The 14,972-nt window shown below is 49.5% G+C and overlaps 1 protein-coding gene across 1 annotated transcript in view; it reads right to left on the minus strand.

Moving 5' to 3' along the window:
• Nucleotides 1-10,006, minus strand: part of MSH2 (mutS homolog 2) — a 51,721-nt gene extending 41,715 nt beyond the window's left edge. The window contains exons 1-4 of the mRNA XM_056116961.1: nucleotides 9,785-10,006; nucleotides 7,341-7,495; nucleotides 5,394-5,672; nucleotides 991-1,137 (exon numbers count right to left, since the gene is read on the minus strand). Of these exons, the coding sequence (XP_055972936.1) occupies nucleotides 991-1,137; nucleotides 5,394-5,672; nucleotides 7,341-7,495; nucleotides 9,785-9,995 (792 nt within the window). The 5' untranslated portion in view covers nucleotides 9,996-10,006. The remainder of the gene's footprint in view (nucleotides 1-990; nucleotides 1,138-5,393; nucleotides 5,673-7,340; nucleotides 7,496-9,784) is intronic.
• Nucleotides 10,007-14,972: the final 4,966 nt, after the last annotated feature.

Consider the following 14,972-nt stretch of genomic DNA (forward strand, 5'->3'; position numbering starts at 1 on the left):
ACTGCTGGGTGTGGCCCCAAATCTCCCCTCACACCCCCAAAAGAGAAAAACTTCAGTTGGGCCAGGGACCTAAACTGTAAAGCATACATGAGACTTGGGTTCTATTCCTTGTAGCACAGGGGAAAAACTTCAACCACAAAAAATCCCACATGCAGTCAGCGTTTGAATATTCATTTCTGCCTCCGAGCACAGATAACCAACCAATGCCAACTTTTGAGTCACACTATATATTTGTATAATACATATTATACAAATTATAAATATTATACAAATTATAATGTCATACAAATATACAATGACTGTGTGCTACAAATTACTACATGTACTTTCACTTTTCCTTCTCAATCTCTCTAACAATCTTTCAAGTCATGGTACTGTTCACCTTATTTAACAATGAAAACTGCATCTCATAAAGGTAAAACCATTTATTTAAGACTTCACAGTTTAGGGGCCGAAGTGATAGTAGAGCGGGGAGGGCATTCTGCCTTGCATGCAGCTGACCTATTTGGACCCCCGGCATCTCATATGGTCTCTACGCCCTCCGGAAGTGATCCCTGAGTGCAAGCCAGGAGAAAGTCCTGAGTATCACCAGATTTGGTCCAAAATCCAGGACCGCCCAGAGGGAAAAACGCCTCCACAGCTTGTGCATTTTAAAACTTTGATAAATTTCCTCCTTTGGTCATTATCCTGTGTACTTGTAGAAGTGACAGTTGCCAGCCTTTAAAGGCGCTGAAACTCTTCTTTGCCCTGCAGACATACTGAGTACAACGAAATGACATTTTATTATTATATTGCTGTTACATGGTTCTTCATTAATGGTATATTAAAATTTTTCCATTCATTGCAAGTTTTCAAAAAGTTGCAGAAAGATAAAATAAGCTTAATTTCAGTGAGCCATATTTTCACTTTAGCGATATAAGTAAGAAAAGAAACCTTCTAAAAACTCATGATTTTCATTTAAAAATAAACACACAATGGCAATCCACATACCTGATTCTCCATTTCTGGCAAGACAGCGCTATTCACCTGCTCTCCTTTTTTGCCTTTCAGTAGTCGGTTAAGGTCCTGATAAATGTCTTTTGTGGAAAAGTCGGTTCTTTTTCTCTCTGTGATCAGAATTCCACTTCTTTGAATAACCTGTTTCACAAGAACCATTTTAAATTACTGTGGGAGAAGGGGAACTGAAACTGACAACTACAGTGTGACAACAGTTTAATAAGTACTAACCCACATTAAATTCATAGGCAATAGACAAGACATTTCACCGTATGTATAATAAACACTTAAAATCTGCAAGCTAAACTTTTACATAAATTTAAAATTATCTTCACATGAAGTCTTTCAAAAATAGCCCCAACAGCAACAACTCTTAACAGAATACTTCATTTAAAATTGTTTACATATGGGGTATGGTGCCACGAGCAGGTCAATCTGTACCTGTGAGGCGAGTGCATCTGCAACCTGATGGAGCCTTCAGACTTCCAGATACCCCAAAATTGCTGCTGTGCCTTTGGCCAGACCCCAAAAACTTGGGGCAAAGTTTACCAAGAAAGTAAATGGCCAAAAGTTAGGTATGTGGGAAACACACCCACAAACCACCTCCGGCTCAGCTATATAATTGGAGGCAAGGCCTCTTTGGTTCCTGATTGAACTGCTTAATGGACATGATCCCAGAGACTCAGAAACGAATCTCAGAACCCAGTGGCTTTAGGTAGAAATGCGTCTGGTCTCTGCAGTAGGCTACTGGTGCTGGGCCAACCCAGGTGGGAATAGGTTTCGTGCCTTGGCCTATTCCCCCTGGCGGCCCAGTGGCCGCCATCTGTCTGAGGCCACTGGAGAGTCACATTTGGGCCCCCAGTGACGAGACACACAGGGCCTCACGGGATGAGGGTGGAGCCGGGCTTGTCCTCCCCACCCCAACGAGACCCCAAGTCATTGCCCACAAATGGCCTCTCTGGCTCCTGATCAAGCTGCTTAATGGCCATGATCCCAGAGACTCAGAAACAAATCTCAAAACCCAGTGGCGATTGGCAGAAATGCATCCGGACCTCACAGCAGGTTACTGTCCCCGGGCCACCCCAGGGAGGAAAGGGTGTTGTCCCTCCGCCTGCTCCCTCTTGGCGACTTGGTGGCTGTCATCCTGCAGAGGCCATTGGACAGTCAGGTTTGAGCCTTCAGTGACGAGACACACAGGGATGGGGCCTCACGGGATGGGGGTGGAGCCGGCCCTTTCCTCCCCATCCCAATGAGGCCCTGAGTCGCCATCCATGAACTGTCTTTCTGGCTCCTGATCAAGCTGCTTAACGGCCATGATCTCAGAGACTCAGGAACAAATCTCGGAACCCAGCAGGTTTTGGAGAAATCCTTCCAGATTTAAGTGTTAAAATTTCAAAATTTCAAAATCACGTGGCCACTACAGCAGCCACATGACATCATATGTTATTCATAACCAGCAATAGAAAACAAATTGTCTACCTTTGCCTTTTCAGCAGATCTGAGTGTTGGGGTAAAATCTCAAATAATAATGGTGGATCTGGTGTAAAAATATTGAATGTAAACAAAGTAGAGAGAGAGTAATGTAGAAATCATCTGCCCCACAGGTAGGGGGAGAGTGTGGAATGGAGGCATAGTGGGCTTTTTGGGGGTGGAGAATGGGCACTGGTGAAGGTACGGGTGTTTCATTATATGACTGAGACTTAAACCCGAAAGCTTTGTAACTGCTCTCATGGTGATTCAATAAATAAAATAAAAAATAAAAAAATAAAAAAGATGGAGTTCATGCCCAATTCAATCAGCTAATCAGTGGCTGAATAAATAGCAGTACTCCTACATTAAAAAAAATTGTTTACATAGGGGCTGGAGCTATAGCACAGCAGGTAGGGCATTTGCCTTGCACACAGCCAACCCGGGTTTGATTCCCAGCATCCCATATGGTCCCCTGAGCATCTGGCAAGGAGTAATTCCTGAGTGCAGAGCCAGTAGTAACCCCTGTGTATCACCGGGTGTGATCCAAAAAGCATAAATAAATTAATTAATTTAATTTAATTGTTTACATAGGGGCCAAAGTACACCTCAGGTAGAGTGCTTGCCGTGCAAGCAGCCCACCTGGGTTTGATCCCCAGCATCCCACATGGTCCCCTGAGCACCACCAGGAGTGATTCCTAGAGTTGGTGATTCAAAAACCAAAATAAATAAGTAGATTAATTAAAATAAAATTGCTTAGGTAGGTGCCAGAGACATAGTGTAGAGGGTTTGGCACTTAGCTTGCATGCAGCTGACCCGGGCTCAAGCCCCAGAACCCCACCCAATGGTTTCCAGAGCCCCTCCAGGAGTGATTCCTGAGCACAGAATCAGGAAACAGCACTGAGCACTGCTGGGTGTGACCCAAAAACCAAAATAAATAAAACTGTGTAGATAAGAGCTATTTAGGGGCTAGAGCAATGGCACAGTGGGTAGGGCGTTTGCCTTGTACGCAGCCGACCTGGGTTTGATTCCCAGCATCCCATATGGTCCCCCGAGCACCGCCAGGAGTGATTCCTGAGTGCAAAGCCAGGAATAACCCCTGAGCATCGCCGGGTGTGACCCAAAAAGCAAAATAAAAAAATAAATAAAATAAAAAAGAGCTATGCTAAAAATGTTCATAAGGGTCAGAGAGAGCGTCCACCAGGCTGAGTACAAGCTTTGCACACCAGAGATCTGGGTTGATACCTGGCATCACATGTCTCTGAGCACTACCTAAGGGGTAGTTCCTGAGCACGCTAGATGTGGCATAAAAAAACACAAACAAAACATGCCCACCATAGACTTGCTATTCAACTCGGTTTGACGTCCCTCCCCAAAAAGAACCTCTAGGGGATATGCCATCCCTTAAGAAATAATAAAGGAATAATAAAGGTCCAGGGAGACGGCAGGAAGAGCTGGGGGGGGCGGGGGGCATGCTCACACCCTCCTTACATGCCAGAGCCCCAGGTTCAGAACATCCTACTGGGTCTGATCCAAAAACCAAAAAGAAAATGAATATCGAATTACCCATGTATTCACACCAATGGCACACTCAGAATTTTGTTACACTATGTGAAACGAGGCTTTATAAATACTCCCAGCACTGCCACGGACAAACAAAACAAACAAAAAAAAAGAGAGGAAGGGGCAAGAGCATTAATACAGAGGGGGGTGGGGGGCAGTTGGGTGCAGTTGGCTGCGGTGCACGGGGCAGACCCGGATTTGATCCCCAGCACCCTATATGGTCCCCTGAACCTGCCAGAAGTGATCCCTGAGTGCGGGGTGGTCAGGTATGGCCCAAAGGGTAAAATAAAATTTACAAACTAAATATAAGGCCCTACTTGAACTATCAAAAATAATTCTGGGGGCTGGGGGGTGGTTGGAAGGAACCCCTAGACAACAGTGGAAGGAAGGATGTTCGGCAGAGCACTGGTGTTGGGACGCCGTGTTCATGGAGCCCAATCATTAACGTTATTGTTAATGACTGGGCTTTAAATCACATGAAGTAAATAAAATCCACCCCAGGGACCAGAGCCATAGAACAGTCGGGAGAGCATTGGCCTTGAACACAGCCGACCCGGGTTCGATCCCCGGCATCCCATATGGTTCCCCCGAGCACCACCAGGAGTAATTCCTGAGTGAGGAGCCAGGAGTGACACCTGAGTGCTGCTGGATGTGGCCCCAAGACAAAAAAAATAAAAAGAATCATCCCAGGGCCTGAGAGATAGTACTGGAGTTAGGGCACTTGCCTGGCAGGCAGCCGACCCCAGGACGACCCCTGGCACAACATATGTCCCCAAGCACCTACAGAGGCCATTCCTGAGCACAGAGCCAAGAGAAGCCCCGAGTAGTGCCTGATGAGGCCGACTCCCCTCAAAAAGAGCAAGAAACCTGAATCTTATTTGATGAAACCATGCTAGACGAATCGCACAAAGATTAATAAAGCAATACCGGTTTCTTCTCCTTCCCTGCCTTAAATCGCCTCTTCCCCCATCACTTTGCAAAGACCACCATGTTTTTAGAAACAAAAGGACAGACAGAGCAAGGAAGAAAAAGTGGGGGCCGGGAGGATCACAACACGCTCTATTAAAAATACAAAATTTCTGGGGCCAGAGCAATAGTATAGCAAGTAGGTGTTTGCCTTGCACGCAGCCGACCTGAGTTCAATTCCTGGCATCTCATATAGGTCCCCAAGCACTGCCAGGAGTAAGTCCTGAGTACGGAGCCAGCAATAACCCCTGAACATCACTGGGTATGACCCAAAGAGAAAAAAAAAAAAATTCTGTCAGAGACACATCCAGAAACTCCTCAGGAGATACTAGGAGCAGCCTCTTGGGTCTGAGCCCTCAGCACCACACCAACCCCTCCCTACCCCCTCCCTGCCCCCTTACCTGCCGCAGCTTCCCCAGTTCTCCAGATGCCTCCCCGGCAGGGAGGACACACTCCTTGGGCCCGATCTGAATCAGGAGCGCCTCCAGGTTGGAGAACTGATCATTATCCGGGAACTCGCACAGGCCGAGCTTCCTGTCCAGGGCATCTACGTAGCCAATGCCCACCTGCCGCTGGCCATCCACGGAGGACATCTTCACACCCACCACACCAATGGCTGCCGACGTGTCGTTGTTCCCAAAAAGGATGTCTTCAAACTGAGAAAGGTTCCCAGGGGAAGCCTAGCGAAAATAAGGAGTAACGTTCAACTGTTCGAGACGCTTTGAAATGTGACCAGCAGAGGGGATACTGGTGGAAGGAAGGTCACACTCGAGGTGTTGGAACACTGAACGCTTGAAACAACTCTGAAATCAACAACTTTGTAAACCAGTGTTTTTAATAAAAAATTAATTTCTTAAAAAATATTACCAGCAGACCAGAATTACCCACAGCCTTGATGAATTTTTATTGATAAAATAATTTCTTCCCCCAAAGTGGCTTATAACATGGATTCCATTGATTATAAACATTTCTCTAAAGTATCTCCCCTGGGACTGAAGAGATAGCACAGCGGGTAGGGCGTTTGCCTTGCACGTGGCCGACCCGGGTTCGATTCCCAGCATCCCATATGGTCCCCTGAGCACCGCCAGGAGTAACTCCTGAGTGCAGAGCCAGGAGTAACCCCTGTGCACCGCCAGGTGTGACCCAAAAAGAAAAAAATAAAATAAAATAAAAAATAAAGTATCTCCCCTGCTTTGCTAGTTATTTTCAGGATCCTGAGCACATCTGAAAATGACCACATCAGGGCTGGAGCAATAATAAGGTGGGCAGGGTACCTGCCTTGCACACAGCTGATCCAGGTTCGATCCCTGTACCCCAGACGGTCCCCTGAGCCTTACCAGGAGGAGCCAGCACCATTTGTGGGTGGAAAACTTAATTAAAAATACATAAAGTAAAAGAAATTTTAAAAAATACATAAAAATGTGGCCTAGAGAAATTAAGACAGCCACTTAATAAGCAAAACAAAGTAATACCATCTCCTGGATTTTTCAGTTTTAGGGCCACACCCAGCAGTGCTTGCGGTTTACTCCTGCTCTGTGCTCAGGAACCACGCCCGATCCTATCTAGCTCCTTGAATACTTGCATTTAATGAGCCTTTCAAGTTACACAGAGGAATACACTGACCAATAAACACACTCCAGATTGATAAAAAGTACAAGCTACTAGATAGAAAAAGATGGTGTGCGACAAAGAGTATAAACGATACACATTTGAATACTGTACATATGAGTAATACTCAGAAGCAGTAACAACATACACTTTAATGTTGGCATTCAACTTTATGTAAAAACTATTATTATTTGGCTCAGAAACAGGGACATCAGAGTATTCATACGCAAAATAAAGATCTACTAATTCCAGTCTTGGGGCTTGGTTTGCTTTACTTTGCTTCGGGGTCATACCCAATAGTGCTCAGGGGTTACTCCTGACTTTACGCTCAGGAACCACTCCTGGGGATGCTCCGGAGACCATAAGTGATGCCGTGATTCAAACCCAGATCACATGCAAAGCATGCACTCTCCCTACCCACTGTACTATCTCTCCAGCCACACAAGCTAAGAGCTATTAAAGTTTCTCAAAGTATTTTACTATCCCAGAATAGTTAAAATGTTAACATGCAGGGGTTGGAGACATAGTACAGCGGGTAGGGCGTTTGCCTTGCATGCAGCGGACCCGGGTTCGATTCCCAGCATCCCATATGGTCCCCTGAGCACAGCCAGGAGTAACTCCTGAGTGCAGAGCCAGGAGTAACCCCTGTGCATCGCCAGGTGTGACCCCCCCCAAAAAAAAGTTAACATGCAGAGTACTCGCATTCTTCTACTCTTAAAATTTTAAAGAAAGAAAATTACCTTATATGCCAAATACCAATCATTCTCCTTGGATGCCTTATTTCCAGCTCTGTTCTTAAACACTTCAACTCTATACTGACGAACTAGAAGCAGATCTTTTACAAAAGACTCAAAGTTCATCTTACTCAGCACAACACTCTCCAGCGTCTTTGCTCCTAGAGAAAAATATTAAAAACACATGTTACCAAGTTGAGGATGTGAAGCCGCGAGTGTTCAAGCACCCAACACAGGGGTGCTGGAGAGATAGCACAGCGGGTAGGGCGTTTGCCTTGCACACGGCCAACGGGTCCAATTCCCAGCATCCCATATGGTCCTCTGAGCACCACCAGGAGTATAACTCCTGAGTGCAGAGCCAGAAGTAACCCCTGTGCTTTGCTAGGTGTGACCCAAAAAACAGAGAAAGAAAAAGCACCCAACACAAATGTTTCCAAAGTGACAATGGGGTACCCTCTGTACTCACTCAATATCTCATTCAACAGACAGGTGTGCCAGGCACCTGGTTAATTGAGTCCTGGGCGGGGGAGACAGTAGAGATTAAAGCACCTGCCTTGAAGGCAGTTGCAGGCAAAACACTGATTTGAATCCAAGCATACTTGCGGTCCCCCAAGCACCACCAGGTGTGAGACCCTTCCCACCAAAAAAGGATCAGGTTAACTAGTATAGTGGGTGGGCATATGACAACCCAGGTTATATCCCTGCATTTCCTATGGTCCACTGAGACCTTAGGAGTGATCCCTGAGTACAAGCCAGGGCTGGACTCTCCCACCACCACCCCCAAAAACAATGAGGACCAATGAGGCTGGAGAGATGCTACTGGTACAGTGGGTAGGGTGCTTGCCATGCACACAGCCAGCCTGGGTTTAATCCCCAGCATCCCATCATCTCATATAGTTTCCAGAACACCACCAGGAGTGATTCCTGAGCACGCAGCCAGGAATACGTCCTCAGCATCACTGGGTGTGGCAAAAAAAAAAAGAAGAGTGAAGACTGTGTCTAATAAACTCCAACACATGCCTCGCTCAATACACTTTACCTGATGAAGAAGCATCTTTCATAGCATCCCATTCCCAAGGGCAGTAACCCCAGACTCCGCAAGGCCTTCCTCCTGGCCTCCAGGAATTTCTTTCCCTTCCCACTCTCAAACAGCTAACAGGCCTGTACCCACACCCAAGGAGGAGCCTGCAGCTCTCGGGCAGATGGTGGAGATGGGGTTATGGAGAGCACAGAGCTCCCTGCCTAAACCCTTGACAGTTCATGAAATTTGCTTGTAAGTGGACGGACACGGAGAGTATCATGCTAAGTGAAATGAATCAGAAAGAGAGGGACAGACATAGAATGACTGCACTCATTTGTGGAATATCAAATTACATAACAGGAGACTAACACCCAAGCACAGTAGAGACAAGGCCAGGAATATAGGTCCTTGGTTGGAAGCTGCCTCATGAGATGGGGGAGAAGGCAGCTGGGATGGAGAAGGAACCACTGAGTCAATGATGGTTGGAAGGATCGCTGGGGATGGGAGTTGTGTGCTGAAAGTAGACTAAGGACCAAATGTGATGGCCTCTCAGTATCTGTACTGCTAACCATAAAGCCCAAAAGTAGAGAGAGAGTAGAAGGAAGGTGTCCGCCACAGAGGCAGGGGGTGGATGGGTGGGGGTGTCAGGGGGGATACTGGGGACATTGGTGATGGGAAATGCACACTGGTAGAGGGATGGACGCTGGATCATTTCATGACTGAAACTCAATCATGAAAGCTTTGTAACAGTATCTCACGGTGATTCCATTTCTAAAAATTAATTCAAATCAATTTAAAAAACCACACATATAAATGATAAAAGTTTTCAACTGAAAAAGTAAATTTAAGAAAACCAACACTTGACAGTCTATAAACTAGCCCAAGAACATCTTCGGCTAAAAAGTGTCGCTGCTAAGCCTCCAGCTCGCTGCGGAGCCCGAATACAGCAGCCCTACAACCGGGATCCGGCTCGGGGGCCAGGTCCAGCTCGCGGACGATAGCCAGGGCCGGTCCCCGGCTCCGGCGGCGGGAGCAAGGATGCGGCGGGAGGACGGACGAGCGGGAGGAGCAAGGATGCGGCGGGAGGACGGACGAGCGGGAGGAGCAAGGATGCGGCGGGAGGACGGACGAGCGGGAGGAGCAAGGATGCGGCGGGAGGACGGACGAGCGGGAGGAGCAAGGATGCGGCGGGAGGACGGACGAGCGGGAGGAGCAAGGATGCGGCGGGTGGACGGACGAGCGGGAGGAGCAAGGATGCGGCGGGAGGACGGCCGAGCGGGAGGAGCAAGGATGCCGCGCCCCGACGCGGTCCCAGCCCCAGCCCCCGCCGACCCGGGGCTCTCGGGATGCTGCGGCGTGACCAGGCCGCGGGCCGCGCGGGCCGCGCTGGGGTGCAGGGCCGGGGCGGGCCAGCTGCCCCCACCCTCACCTGCCGGGCCCAGGTGCTTGACCACCCCCTGCGTCTTGAACACCTCGCGGGCGGCCAGCAGCGCGTCCTCGCCGTGCGCCGTGTAGAAGTCGCCGCGGTCGAACAGGCGCACCGTGGTGGCGGGCTTCTCGGCCATGCCCAGGAAGAAGCGCACGAAGCCCAGCTCGGCCGCGCCCTCCAGCTGCAGCGTGTCCTTCGGCTGCACCGCCATGGTCGCGGTCGCCCCGGCGCCGGGTCCGCCACGCCGAGCGACCCCGCACCCACCCGGCGCTTTCCCGCCGCCGCGGCCGCACCCCCGGGCAGCCGCCGGCCTCCCAGAAACGCCCAATCAGCGCCCAGCTCCCAGCCCCGGTGGGCGGGCGTCCGCCCCGGCAGCCAATCAGACGCAGACGTGGCCCGGCTTCCCGCGCACGCTGCTGACCCCCCCGACTGCGCATGCTCCAGCCGAAGTCGCCGCTGGCCGTGGCGGGGCCGTCCCTGAGGTCGCTGCTCCGGGCAGAGCGGGCTCTCGCCTTGCATGCCGTTGCTGCGGGTTCGGTTCCCATGACTGGTCAGCCCTGAGCACCGCCGGGTGTGGCCTGAGATTTAAAAAAAAAATCAGTTCAAGGGTTGCGGGGGAGCTGCACCGGCGGGGGAGCCAGGTGTTGCGTTGTTGAGTAATTTTTTAAAATCTGACCTCTTTGCATCCTCACTACAAATGTGACCTTCTCGGACCGAAGTGCGTCCTACCTAGTGGTATTTTCTGTCTGAGGTTGACTCCGAAGATGCAGAACTCAGCAGAGGGAGGGGCAACTCGGAGCCTTTTGGAAGTAAGTATTAAGGAGAGAGGAAAACAAGGGTGGTTTCAGGCTTTTGTTTTGGGGAGCCCACACCCGGTGATGCTCGGGGTTCCTCCTGGCTCTGCACTCGGGAATCACTCCTGGCGGTGCTTGGGGGAGCGTGTGGGATGCCGGGGATCGAACCCGGCTCGGCCGCGTGCAAGACTGACGTCCTCCCCGCCGTCCTACGGCTCCGGCCCCGGGTGGGGCGGGGGCTGGAGGGGGTGTGGCTCGGATTTTGCTTTGCCCGAGTGAATATTCGACAGCGATGGCAAGGACGCTCCACCAGAGTTACCTGCTTTTGCAACAGGTGTTGGAGTCCCTGGGCCGGCGGCGGAGCCGGACCTTGGCAGCGGTTGGCGCCCCGCAGCCCACCCCGTCCGCCCTGCCCGGGAGCCCGGGGGCGCATCCCAGGCGGCGGGAAATTGTTTGGGCAATTTAAACACCCTTTCTTCAACTTAATCTCGGGGATTATCCCCGAGCCTTTCAGAGGCGCCCGGGGTCTGAATGGTGAAGGCTGAGTCTGGATCTTTTCCCAAGTCGACCCTCAACCCGGAGCTGGGCACAGTGACCACCACCTCTGTTCAGGAAACACTGACCTGATTAAATTGCAATTACAACATGAACGGATTAAAATCCAAGCAGAGAAAGTTGAAGCTAGCTACTGGCTACAGCTTGCTGTATTCCCAACTTTTTTTTTTTTTGGTCTTTTTGGGCCACACCCAGCGATGCTCAGGGGTTATTCCTGGCTCTGTGTTCAGGAATTACTCCTGGAGGGTCTCCGGGGGGCTTATGGGAATTGAACCCGGATTGGCCGCGTGCACACCTGGTGTCCTGCTGTCCTGACGCTCGCGCCACCCTTGGTGTTTTCCTGAACTGCAAATGCATCATCTTGCCCCTGTGCTAGAGTATCTGCAGTTTGTCAGCAGAGGGCGCAGAGTCACTGCCTGAGGCGAGGTGCATCCCTCCCTCTCCCTCCTCCCAGCCCTGAAAAGGCGGCACCGCAGAGGGGAGCTACTGGTGCCCCAGGCCAGCCGACTTCCTGTACAGGACCAGAGTCAAACCTCAGGCTAGGTCACCAACCACTGTGAAGGGTCGGTTGCAGCTGGGGCCCCTTGGGACAGGTCTATTACAGCTACTCAAAACCAGCCATTGTCTAATGCAGAACAGCCAAGAGCCTAATGAAAACAATGGGGTATAATGAGCTCCAATACAATTTTGTGTGTGGACACAATCCTCCTCCCCCCCTCCACCCCCAACCCTTTAGAAATGCAAAAACTCTAAGCCCTATTAATCAGGTGGGGCAGCCTAAGGGCTGTAGCTGATGATCCCTGCCCTAAGGGGCAGGTTTCCAGCAATTTCCACAAAGCAAGTAAGTCATTTCAGGCTTGGCACCAGCTTCACAACTCCTTAGTAAACCGGGAGGCCTCAGATGGGAATTCCCAGCAACTTTGGGGATTGGAGAGACAGTACAGCTGTAGTGGAAGGCCCAGGGTCAATCCCCAGCACCCATGGGATCTCTTGAGACCATCAGGAGTAAGCTCTGAACAGATCAGGGTGTGCCTCCCCCCCCCCCAGGGGAAAAAAAACATCTGTAACTTTGGGCCAGAGTGAAAGTACAGGAGTTAAGGTGCTTGCCTGGTACGCTCAACCTCAGCACTACTACCTTCTCCTGACAACTGCCAGGAGTGACCTTAAGCACTAAGCCAGAAATAGCCCCTGAGCACCTCTGCATATAACGGCAAACCCTCCAAAAACCAGCACTGTAGCAGCACTGTCCTTCCGTTGTTCATGGATCTGCTTGAGCGGGCATCAGTAACATCTCCATTGTGAGATTTGTTACTGTTTTTGGCGTATCAAATATGCCACAGGGAGCTTGCCAGGCTCTGAAGTGCAGGCGGGATACTCTCGGTAGCTTGCCAGGCTCTCCAAAAGGGACAGAAGAATCGAACCTGGGTCAGCCGCTTGCAAGGCAAATGCCCTACCTGCTGTACTTTCGCTCCAGCTTCAAAAACTAGAATTTTTAAAAATCCCGTAATTTTCTACTAGCTGTAACTGCTAACACTACTCACAAAATTATCACAAAATTACCTTCTCAAGATACCACAAACTTATGGAAACCTGTTTCCATAGGTCAGAAATCAGGCCGAGCCTAATTGGGCTGTTTTTGGTCTCAGGATGTATTGCAATCCTGCTGGAACTGGGCTCCAGCTGGAACTGGGCGCTCTTCCAGGTTCACTGGCTGAGGGCTGAATCCAGTCCTGTGTTTGGGAGCCTGAGGCCCTGAGATAATCCTTTATGGCTAATAGAACAACCTGCTGTGTATTTACATTTTAAATATTTGCCCAGGGGGTGGGATGGGGTAGGGGTGTTAGGAGAGATACAGGGGACACTGGTGGTGGAGGGAAGGGTGATGGATCATTGTATGGCTGAAACTCAATCATGAAAGCTTTGTAACTTATCTCACGGGTGATTCAATAAAATAAATCAAAATAAATATTTGCCCAGCGGGGACTAGAGAAATAGGACAGGGGGCAGGTGGCCAACCTAGGTTCGATCTCCAGTATCCTATATGGTCCCCCAAACACTGTCTGGAATAATTCCTAAGTGTAGAGCCTAGAGCATTGCCAGAATCTCTTTCAGGCAGTGCTTTAAGGAACTTTATCTACAGGACGCTTTCACTCTAGTCACAGTAACATAATCTTGGAAGGACAGTCAGAGGGGAGGGGCTTAAGTAGATTTGACACAAAAGCCTAAGAAATCCTGGGGACTATCTGCAAAGCATGAGCGGTTAAGTCTAGGGGGCCAGGCAACAACTCAAAGGGCTGAGCACATGCTTTGCCTGTAGGAACCCCTAGTTCAATCCCAGCAAATTTGGTCTCCCAGCGTCTCTGATGTGGGCCCTAAACAAACAAACTAAAAAATATCCTAGGGGCTGGAGCAATAGCACAGCGGGTAGGGTGTTTGCCTTGCACGCAGCCAATCCGGGTTTGATTCCCAGCATCCCACCTGGTCCCCCGAACACCAGGAGTGATTCCTGAGTGCAGAGCCAGGAGTAACCTCTGAGCATCACCAGGTGTGACCCAAAAAGAAAATATATATACATATATACATACATACATGTAAACATATATGTACATATATATATATACACACTGGAGACTAGCACAGCGGTAGGGCATTTGCCTTCCGCACAGCCACCATGGCCAAGCCAGGTTCAATTCCTCTGCCCCTCTCGGAGAGCCTGGCAAGCTACCGAGGATGAACAACGGGAGGACAGTGTTTGAGATATATATATATATATATATATATATCTCCTAACTACTTTAAGAGCTGGGGGCTTTGGATCACACCAGGCAGTGCTCAGGAGTTACTTCCTGACTCTGCTCAGGGATCACTCCTGGGGGTGCTAAGGGGATGATCAAGACATCAAACCAGGATCAGGTACAGGTAAGACAAGTGCCTTACCTGCTAGACTCTCCCATTCCCCTAATGTCCTTGCTTAGGCCACACCCAGCGGTGCTCAGGACTTAATTCCTAGCTCTGCATTCAGGGATCACTCCTGGTGGGGTGAAGAGGACCATAGGTAGTACCAACCCCTCGCATTATTTTTTATAATTTCCAGCAAAAGTAAAACTGTTCAGGATACTGTAACTTCATATAAAATGTGTTAGAACCATAATTATTTCTTCTGTAAGGTGCTGCTTCTAATTCAACGAACCATAGAATTCAAGGTTCATTCTCCAATTCTGCTGGTCAAATTCTAATCTTTCTCTAAAGCAGAACTTTTTTTTTGTTTTTGTTTTTTTTCTTTTTGGGTCACATCTGGCGATGCACAGAGGTTACTCCTGGCTCTGCACTCAGGAATTACCCCTGGCAGTGCTCGGGGTACCATATGGGATGCTGGGAATTGAACCCGGGTTGGCCGCGGGCAAGGCAAACGCCCTACCCGCTGTGCCATCGCTCCAGCCCCTAAAACAGAACTTTAGATTCACTCATTGGATCACCAGCACCCCATATGTACCTCTGAGCACCACCAGAATGAGTGCAGAGCAGGAGTAAGCACTGAGCACCACCAGGTATGGCCCAAAAACCAAAAATTTCAAAAAAATGAAATTGAATCCAATGAAATTACATGTTACTCGGTATACGTCTTTTTTGGTTTCAGGGTAGGGGGCACACCCAGCAGCTGCATACACGTCAAGTGTGCTACCTCCTTTACTCTCTCTCTGGCCCTTAGATCCCTCGACATTTATCTTATATTGAAAACACGCTGGTATTCAAATCATCTCTTACTGGGGAGTGGGTAACCTAGAGCTTTTTGGTTTGGAGGGGACCACACCCAGCATTGCTGAGGGGTTACTCCTGGC

Source organism: Sorex fumeus, unplaced genomic scaffold (genome assembly GCF_029834395.1).
Source record: "Sorex fumeus unplaced genomic scaffold, SorFum_2.1 ptg000003l, whole genome shotgun sequence".
NCBI classification, from domain to species: domain Eukaryota; kingdom Metazoa; phylum Chordata; class Mammalia; order Eulipotyphla; family Soricidae; genus Sorex; species Sorex fumeus.